The sequence below is a fragment of the Marmota flaviventris genome, chromosome 10 (genome assembly GCF_047511675.1).
Source record: "Marmota flaviventris isolate mMarFla1 chromosome 10, mMarFla1.hap1, whole genome shotgun sequence".
In the NCBI taxonomy this organism is placed as follows: Eukaryota; Metazoa; Chordata; class Mammalia; order Rodentia; family Sciuridae; genus Marmota; species Marmota flaviventris.
Genome location: NC_092507.1, coordinates 99,614,638 through 99,624,910, shown reverse-complemented (window position 1 = coordinate 99,624,910; position 10,273 = coordinate 99,614,638). Strand labels below are relative to the sequence as shown.

Sequence of the window (10,273 nt, the reverse complement as noted above, 5' to 3'; positions counted from 1 at the left end):
TTGACATGTAACCTTTTTATTTTGTGATAAAAATGCTTTCATATAAATTTCACCTTAACTACTTTTAGAATGAAACTTTGAAAAGTAAAAACAAAGCGTGCACTTTCCTTACCATGTATAGTCAGGAATATGCGGTCATTTTATTGGTTATTGGGTTTCTCATACACACAGATAAAATATCACTTTTAAGAGAAATTTACACAAAGAAGTTGAAACCAAACAGTTATTGGTGGGGGCCTTGGGACATATAAATGTCTCCTCCCAAAGAGTCATCACTCAATGTATTGGTTAAGGCCCACTTCCCCAAACCATGTGCCAACACGACACCACACCTCTGGTTCTTTTCTATGCAAGAATTACAAACTGGCAAATTTAACAATGATATAATGGACTGAACATCACAACTGACTGCTTACACCAAAGTCCTTAACTTCTGATCTCACTTTCCCTCTCCCACTATCATGTAAGTCAGAAAAAGATATTTAAAACAAAACACAAGTAAGAAAGAAACAACAACAACAACAAACCTATCCTCAAAGGCAGGCAGACAAGGAGTCAAAGAAAGAATGAATTTATAAAAATAAAAATAAACCAAAAGCGGGGGCGGGGGGGGGGGGAATCTATGCATGGCATAAAAGAGTTCCATAAAATCTTGTCTCCAATTGAGAATCCAATGAGAAAGTGATTATCCATCTTACCTTCCCTTTTAGTAGAAACTATATAACTCAATGGTTCTTAAAATGTGAGATTGGTAAAACATTTGAAAGGCAGTGTTGTCCTCACCCCTGGAGCCTCTTGTCTATAATGGCAGCTTTCACATTCCTTCCCCACAAACCCAAAGAGGAAAAGTATCCCAAAGAGGAAAAACATGGAAGTCAGTCTTACACTGTGCTTGGGGAAGGAGAAGGATTTAAAAGATCCAGTAACTGGATCAGAGGCTGATACTTTCAAGCAGTGGGGATATGGAGCAGGAGGGCAGTGAGGGGTAGATGTGGAGTGGTCCAGAATGGTCCATGCATCAGATAGGTGCTGGATTAATAAACTGGCCCAAGGAAAGAGTCACCATTTTGGAATGATAAAATGTTTACACACCACTAAAGTGACTGACAGAATGCTGTCATATGAAAGAATAAAACAACAAACAATCTTCATGTACCAGGTCAGAACTAATTACTTTTGTTGATTCAATGAACTTGGAGGGACGGAAAAACACTATTTGTAGACTGCCATGCCAGTGGACACAAAGGACTTCCATAGGGAGCCACAGACAGATAAATGAGGTCAGTGGGAAGCACTGGTGAACACCCCGAGGCACTGCAAGAATGAGGACTATTGTTAAATCAAAACAGAGCAGGCAATCCCTACTAATACATAAAAAATGCCCCAGCAGAACTGATTTTCCAGGTGTCACAGGCATCACAGTACTGAAGTGGCAATGTGGTCGTAGGGCCAGTTATTAATTGACCCAAGGAGAAGAGGAAGAAAACCATTCTGTTTCTATAGCTGACTAAATTGGTTCTGATCTTGATGGAGAGTCAAGTCATCGAGACCATAATTCAGAGAACAGATTCGGGTGAGGTGCAATCATAATCAGAACACGAGGGTGACAATGAAAAGCATGAAATCTGTCATCATTTACAAAGTGACTCTAGCAAAGGAAAAGTCCCTGGGAAGTTTCTATATTAGTCTTCCAAAGGGCAATGTCATGACTGCTTCAGAGCAAAAGAAATGACAGCAAAAGCTGGCAAAGGCAGCCTCACAGCTGTCCCCTTGGAAACTAGTCCAACTCTCCATGCGCTGCTGGAACACAGTGCAGTGGACACAGTCCAGTGAGAACCTACTGGGTGCACTAGGAACTCAGATTGCACAGTGTGAGGGGAACTGGTAAACAGGCTCCTGCTCTCAAAGAAAAGCAGGAAACAGACTGTGATCAAAGGAATATGACTGTCACTGGGTCCCTTGAGCTGAGAAAAGTTCAGTCCTAAATGGCAAGGACAAATTGTTTGAGACATTTTCTTCTGTGGGGATGTATGGAAGGAAAGGCTCAACAGCAAAGACTGACTTCACCTGCTGGATGAGTGAGGGAAGTAGACCTATAGTCCTAAGATCCAGGACAAACAAATGTGATTCATGCTGGCAGTTGATGGGATGCTTGGTATCCCAAGTGGAGGGGCGGTAACTGCTTCTTCCAGGTAACTGCTTCTTCCATGAATTAGCTTATGTCTTGGTCATTCCCACATTCTGGCTCTTTTTCTGGTTTCAAAAAAGGGGGGTAAGGTTATAGTACCTAGGCTTCCGAGGATAAAACTTGACACTGACTAGGTCCACAAGTAGAAAACAATTAACTCTGTATCCTTCATCCTGGTGAGCTTTCTATGCAGCTCTGCATGCAAGAAAGAGAATTAAGGTGCAGCCTCCTCAAGGGATCTCCTGCCCCCAAAATCTATTCAAAGAAAAATATTTTGTTCCCCTTCTCTCTTGAGGAATGATATACGTAGAATGCAACATGTTCATTTTTTTTTACAGAAACATACTTGAAAGGTTTATGTTGAGAACCATAACCAAAGTAAACCCTGTGAGACTCCGAGGGGTGCTGAGGAAGTGGGAGGGGAAAGGGAGGATGAAGTTGCTTTCCAGGGCAGGAATGATTCAAAGCACAAAGTCTTGCCCTCTAATATGCTGGTAGGCTACAACCATGGAAAGGTGCAAAAAAGGAAAGCACCAAATGAAGCAAAAGAATTTCCAAGCTGAGAAGATGAGATAGGTCAACTTAGTCAGAATTCCAGGGCACAATTCCCAACTGGACTCTAGTGTAGAATCTTCTCATGGATGTAGCAGAAGCCCTCAGGGCTTAAAATGCAGTCCAAACTGCAAGAATGTCCAGGCTACAAAAGGCATCCATCCTATTCTCCAAACAGAAGAGAGTAAACATGGCCCCAAGGGCTGCATTCATCTTGCATTTCCATGAACTTGACTTGGTGGGCAAGAGATTAAAAGGAACCAAGTTCTTCCCCTGAAACTTTGCAGATATTCAGTGAAGCCCATAAATTGCTTCTCTGAAAAGATGGTCTTCTCTCTCCTGCCTCCAAAAGCTGGTTACAGAGATTTCTTCACTTCTCTTCCGGATGACCTTCATTTGTTCCTCAGCAGCATTCACAATAGGCAGTTCTGTCTCTGCAACGGAGGCAGACTCATGCGTAAACCTGCATATTGCTGTGCGGTGGCTCAGACATGTGTGTCCCTGGTCCCCGCTGAACTCCTCCAGCACCCCCAGGAGTAGGGCTGGTGGTCACATCTGACCAGTCAGAAGCAGAGTGGGGTGATGAGCTTGACCACTGGTCAGGAGACTCTGGGGATGGTGTCAGGTAGGGATGTTCACCCTGGAGGTGACCACCATGACTGGGTGTTCGCTCGGCAGCATTTGAGGAAGCATAACTATGCTGTGAAGGGGGTGTGGGATACTTACCCACAGAGGGTGGGAAAGGATGATAGGCTGGGAGAATGGTCTGAGCTACCTGCCCATCCTGCTGGGGCATCATGGTAGTGGGGAAGGCCACACTGGGCAAACGGGCCATTTCTGGAATCTGGTACATAGTGGGTAGGGAACCTGCAACAGCTGGAGGGCAGCTGGACTGAGGTGGGGGAGCCCCAGCTGGTTGGGCAATGCTGCCTTTGGGAATGAGCTGGAAAGTCACAATGGGGGGCAAGGGCTCCCGTGGAGTGGTGATATGCTTCCCTTCAGGTGGCCTTCCCTGGGGAGCTACACCAGGGTGGGTGCCTTCAGCAGGAGCCAGGACCATGCCAAACATCTCATTGTACTGGGTCTCATTCATCTCCACGCGGTTCATCCAATCTGATGGGACAGAGACTGGATGTAGTCTACCCAAGCTTCCCGCACTGCCACTCCCAGGGGGGACAATGTGGTGGTGGGAGAGCAACTGGCTCACAGAGGGAAGCACAGTACTAGCCCCAGGAGCCAAAGGCTGCATGTCATGCAGGTTAGAGAAAGACAGTGCATGCTGAGCATGGACTGGAGCAGCAGGGGTGGCAGTAGCCAGCATAGGGTTGGGTGAGGCCTGTAGGATTCCAGGGGATGTGATCATTGGAGAGGATGTGGTGTCAGAAACATATGTGTGAGGCGACTCTAAAGAATCAACAGGGGATAAAGTCACTGAGCTCTCAGACAGTTGGACCTTCTCACTCAAAGACTTCTTCCTCCTACTCCCCTTGGCTTCCTTGGCCTCCTTGGCAAGGTTAGGGAGGCTAGTGGGCATGGTACTCTTGGCATTGGGCCGTCTAGGCTTCTTGCCCACCGGTGTATGCTTTAGACTGAGGAAAGACCTGTTGGGCCCACAAATGACAGGTGAGAGAGCAGAAGTCAGCACGGTGCCTGGGGGACTCGGTGTCACATTGTACTCATCCAGGAGGCGCACAATGTCATGGTGCATGCGATCCCGAGCCACATCCCGGGGAAGACGATCCATGTGATCTGTGATGTCGCGATTGGCAAAATGGTCTAACAGGATCTTGGCTGCTTCATAGCTCCCCTCCCGAGCAGCAAGAAACAGAGGTGTCTCTTCCTACAGAAAAGACCCACACCAAACATTTTTAATAACACTCTTGATACAAGCAGTCTTACTGATTCTTTTTTTTTATTCAACCCCCTTAGATATATTTTCCCTAAGTGCCTCCCCCATGAGATTTTAATACCACAGGCATGCTATCTATCTACCTATGTGCTGAATGTATACCTGTGATTTATATATAAAATGTATAAGCTTATTTCACCTTTCACCAAGAGCCAATATTCCCTCCTATGGGCAGCACCTCCTCAGTGAGGAATTCATGAAATAAAACATGCCCCTGAGCCAAAGACTCACTTAAAAGAGAACTGAGCTTATCAACGTAAGGTTCTAAAAGGAAATACAGTTACAAATAAGAAAGGTAGGAAGAGAAAGAACTAAAGTAAAAATGGGAAATATGGCTGGGGTTGTGGCTCAATGATAATGCGCTTGCCTTGCATGTGTGGGGCACTGGGTTCAATCCTCAGCACCACATAAATAAATAAAATAAAGGTACTGTGTCCTACAACTAAAAAACATTAAAAACAGGGGAAAGAGTAAAAGAGAAAAGACAAAACACATGAAGAAAGAGCTAAGATAAAGGAAAAGAGGAAGCAAATAAGAGAAGATGAGTGAGGTAAGGGAAGCATGACAACTACTCAGAGGGGAAAATCAAACAGGAAAACATCATGGTATCCAAGAACAGAAAAAAAAGAACAGTAGGGAGCAAAATCAAACAAATATGAGAAAAGTGTGACTAACAGAAGAAAGGACCTTCATCAAACTCTCTGCTTGATGGGCACCCAGTTCCTGCCCAGCCTGTCTCTGTATTTTCTATACTCATCACAAAAGAAACTATTTGGAGAAAAGGGAAGGGCTTTATAAATAAGTGAGGCACTGCTATGAGCATCCTCAAACTCCCAGATTACAGACTATACCTTGTTGTCCTGCATATCTCGGTTGGCTCCATTTTTTAACAGCAAAAGAGTCGCCTCCACGTTATTGACAGCAGCTGCCCAGTGAAGGGCAGATTTTCCTTCAGAAGAAAAACATTTTTATAAGCATCCTACTCCTTTTAAAAGGAAGCACCAATTGACTTGTACAGGGAAACCCTGAACTCCCTAGATATCAGCAGGAAGCCAGTTATCCGTGGGGCCCAACAGAGAAGAAAGTAATATCTTCCTTTCCCTCTGTTCTAGGAAGACTTCAATATAGGCTTCCCAGCCATTAGACAGAGGCAGGTAACATGTGGTATCCATGACCTCCACATAATAGAATCTACCCTTCACAGACTGAAGACCTGCTCACAGACTGAAGACCTCCCCTCCTATGAAATAAACTCTAATACATTTTTCTATCAAGAGTGGTGTACCAGGGCTGGGGTTGTGGCTCAGCGGTAAAGTGCTCACCTAGATGTGTGGGTTCGATCCTCAGCACCACATATAAATAAATAAAAAATAAAGGTATAGTGTCCAATTACAACTAACACATAAATATTAAAAAAAAAAAATGGTGTACCTAAGGAACCCACACAGGTGAACCTTTCATGAGCCTTCTTTGAGGCTCGAAAACCCTATAAAAAGTCTCCCTTTTCACATAATCTAGGGACCCCTACTTGCCCAGGGCTCTGAACATGATGTAGTGAAGAAGAATGAATGAATTCATAAATGAAAGAATGGGTCAATCTCTAATGGATTCGGATCAGAGAAGGATTAATAATTAATGATTCTCCTCCTTAGAGGCACGGTTTGCAGGTAAGAATCCCAATTCCTGCGTCTTGTCCCTACCATGGTCATCCACTGCGTTTACATCTGCTTGGCAGTTGATCAACTCTGCCACCATTCCCTCTACAGCCAGGCGGGCAGCCAGGATCAGGGGTGTAGTACCATCGTTCATTCTGGCATCCAGATCAGTTACTCGGTTGCGAATCAGAATCTAGAAGAGGAGTACAGAAAACAGTCACTTGGAGAGGAAAAATAATGAAACTAAGAGAATAAGAGCCAGAACTGAGGCAAACCTGTAAGTTCCTAAAGGGTAGGTAGAGACTTGTTATTTTTGTGTCCAAGATTCTACCATGGTCAACCAATGATATTTGTTAAATGAAAGGATGAAAAAAAGTAATTAAAAAAAAAAGAAAGGATGGATGAACTAACAAATGACTCATCAAGACATAATGGCCCACATAAAGTGAGGTACCTCTACTTTCTAAGGAAAGCAGAGAAATGTGGGGAAGTATCACAACTTCAATTACAGTATACAGACAAAGGAGATTTAGAATGCTTCTAATGTCCTCAAAAGGCTAAAATAAAGGGGCATGAGGAGAACACTGTCAAGTCAGATTAAGAAAAGTGCCAATGAGCAGCTGGAAACCCAGAGAGCTAGGGCAGTTAACACCAGTCAAAGGCTTTAGAACAGGTTTCATTCCCTTCTGATCTGTGCATTTAGAAGCATCTTTGCACATCAAAATATTGCTAAGAATCAGAAGACTGGTACAACCTGCTGTTAGTTCTGTCACTATATAGCTAGCTAGAGCAGGTCAGTTGGCTCGCCTCTCTTTTCTTTCTTTCCCATCTAGCAAGCATGACTAACCTCTTGAAAACTTACTGAATGATTTCAATTAGATATTAAATGCCTAAACAAAAATAAAATATTGTAGATCCATAACAGATTTTCATTATCCAAACCCATTCTTTTTGGCTTCTTTACCTGGAAGACACCTTGGGCATCAGCTGCCACTGCAGCATGGAGAGGACAGCGGCCCATGTTGTCCTGGGCATTAGCATCTGCACCTGCATCCAGGAGGCGCTTGGCAGCATCCGCCCTTGAGTAGCGGGCTGCAAGATGCAGGGCCATCTCACCGGTCCGGTCTGTCTGGGCCTGAAGGCTGGCACCCTGGCAAACCAAGTCTGTGATGATGTTGGCAGAAGAGTCCTCTGCATCTTCATCTTCATCACTCAAATCTGAGCTGCCTCCTCGGAGAGAAGCCAACATCAGTGGGGTGCACCCATCTGTAGAAGAGGAAAGTTCCAGAAAGTATTCAATGAATAGAAGGAAGTTAACCCTATTGTTGGAATACTTCTATTTGAGTAACATTATGTTTAGGGGAAGTCAATTTCTTGTATTTCTTGTAATAACTGGTGATAAGTTCTATATTTTTCACCAGCTTTTCCTCTGATACTGTCTTTTCTGTAAAGAATAATGGGAATGAAAGAGCCTTCTGAGCTGGCAGCTCTTCTCTAAGTTAAATAAGCTTCTCTGTTCAAGTTTAAGTGCTAGCCTAATTTAAACTGGACAACATTTTACAATATCCAATATTAATAGAATTATATACATAAGGTAGGAACTAAACTAATTCTCTGTCCTTTGCTTTGGGGTACTATTTTTGTATCCTTGGAGAATCAAATCCATTTAATCAGCCTATTTCTTCTCAACATGCTTTATATACAGCAATGTGAAATACTTCCCTTTCTTATGAGTCCGTAAGTTCTACATGCCTGTATTCCTTAAACAATCATTTCCTCAAGCTGATTCTATACCCATGAAATTGGCAGGGGGCATATGGCCAAATGAAACAAACATAGGACAATCATACAGAGCCAAGGCAGGCACTGCCTAGTGAAGTGGGAAAGGCTTGAGGTACTAACCTGGGCCCCGGACATTCACGTCCAGCACATCTACCTCCTGCTCAGCCTGAGGAGGAGTGAGAGCCAGTGACGGTGTTCGACGAATGTCTGCAGCTTCAAGGTGCTGCTGTGTCCATGGCCGTCGATCAATGGGGTCATCATCTTCTGAGAGCAAAGCCTCATCTTCAGCCTAGGAGGGGAAACAATACTTCCTACCAATCTGACTCCCAGTAGAAGCTGCTGACTGCTGGTCTAGTCTCCCACAATTTCTTTTAACTTCCATCCAGTTTTCTATCTCTTCCTGCTTGTTATGGTTTAGATATGTATTCCCCAAAAGCTCATGTGTAAGTCAGTGAAAGAAGGTTTAGATTTGGGGAGGTTGGTCCCTGGGGACATGCCTTTGGGGTATATATTTTGCCATTGTTGAGCAGAGCTCTCTCTCTCTGTTTCCTGGTGTAATGTCTTAAGCTGTGTCCTTCCATCACACTTCAACCATGATGTTCAGTCTCACCTTGAGCCCCAAGGAATAGGGCTGACCCAATGAATTCAGCCGGCAGTCTAAGGACTGAAACCTCTGAAACCATGAGCCCCCAAATAAACTTTTCCTCCTCCAAAATTGCTCTTGTCAGGTCTTTTAGTCAAGCAGTGAAAAAGCTAACTGATACACTGCTCTGATCCTCTATATCATTCATCACTTCAGCTATCAACTGCTTTCATGATGTGGTTCCTGCTCAGCTCTCCTGCATTATCTTGATAATTCTCCCCACCTCTTCATCCCAAGCTCAACATACTCTTGCTTTTGGCCCCTGCCCTGTGTCCTTCCCTCTGCCTGCTATGGTTTTTCCCCCATTCTTTGTTTGATTAACTGCTACCTACCCTTCAAATAAAAATTAATTCCTCTTGTAGGTGAGTGTCATTTTAGCACACTCTGTTTACCGTTACTTCACTGAGTATGTGAAGTGCTTACACGTCCTATGTGACAGTCTCTATCAGAATGGACAGGTCTTGAGAAGTGGGAATTAGCCTTTTTCCCAATATAGTATCCAGCATAGAATAAGCACTCAGGAAAATATTGAAGAATAATAATACTGATGATAATTTAAAAGTAGCTACCCTTTATGACTTCTTAGTATATGATAGGAATTAGGTAAGGTATATTGCTATATTATCTTCAAAGCAACTCACAGAGGAAAGAGTTATTATATCCCCATTCTAAAGAGAAGAAGAATTAAATACAAAGAGGTAAGATAACTTGTTAGCTACTAAGCAGCAGACTTTTGGACTTGAATCCAGTTCTGGCCAGGACTGCACCATACCTGGCTGCTGGCCACATGTAGCTAAGGATGTGCAGTCTCCTTCCTCACATCTGCCTCCACCCAATCTACCTCTTGCTCTGTGAGGTTTTAGTTTCCTGGGCTCAAGATATGGAGCCTCTAAAGCCTGTAGCCACTGGCTTTCTTTACTGTTTATTCCATCTTTTCTTACAGAAGAGGTGCCCAAAGAGATCTAGTCATGAAAGAAACTGATCACACAACAGTTCTGACTCAACTAACAGCATGATACGAAGGAAGAAAGCATGTTTTATTATTTTTAGAAGGTCATGGAAACCTTCTAAAATGACCAGGTAACCCAAGGTCATTAATGTCCTAAGTTTCCCTCTGTTTGTGAGAAGCTGAGAGAGCCACCTATCTGGGCAACACATAAACGTGACCACCTTTTCCTTCCACTTAGAACACTCTAGAACAAATAATAGAAATTTGAAAAGTGATCCGGTGATGACTGATGGTGGTGGTTTTACTGCAGCCAGCTTACCTTGGCTTTCTTTGGCTGGGGTCCTTCATCATCCATCCAATGTTCACTTGTTCCTGAACCAATTAGATTAGCCTCTGACACTTGCACTGAGAGATTTCTGATACGATCATAAAGAGGAGAAACAAAAACAGAGGTTACAGCATTAATAAATATAGTGGTTTTAAACACTTTCCCCACTTACTTCTAAGGGTAATCTCTGACATAAGGGTCATGGGCCAGAGAGTTATGACATTTCAGAGTACCCATCTTTTCCCTTCCCACTGAGAAAGAGCTTAC

General features: G+C 43.6%; 1 protein-coding gene across 1 annotated transcript in view; it reads right to left on the bottom strand.

The window, feature by feature from the left end:
• The window catches only part of Notch2 (notch receptor 2), a 160,244-nt gene continuing 149,971 nt past the window's right edge, over positions 1-10,273 (bottom strand). The window contains exons 29-34 of the mRNA XM_027951770.2: positions 9,998-10,094; positions 8,207-8,375; positions 7,269-7,570; positions 6,350-6,497; positions 5,501-5,598; positions 1-4,580 (exon numbers count right to left, since the gene is read on the bottom strand). Coding sequence (XP_027807571.2) covers positions 3,192-4,580; positions 5,501-5,598; positions 6,350-6,497; positions 7,269-7,570; positions 8,207-8,375; positions 9,998-10,094 — 2,203 coding nt within the window. The 3' untranslated portion in view covers positions 1-3,191. The remainder of the gene's footprint in view (positions 4,581-5,500; positions 5,599-6,349; positions 6,498-7,268; positions 7,571-8,206; positions 8,376-9,997; positions 10,095-10,273) is intronic.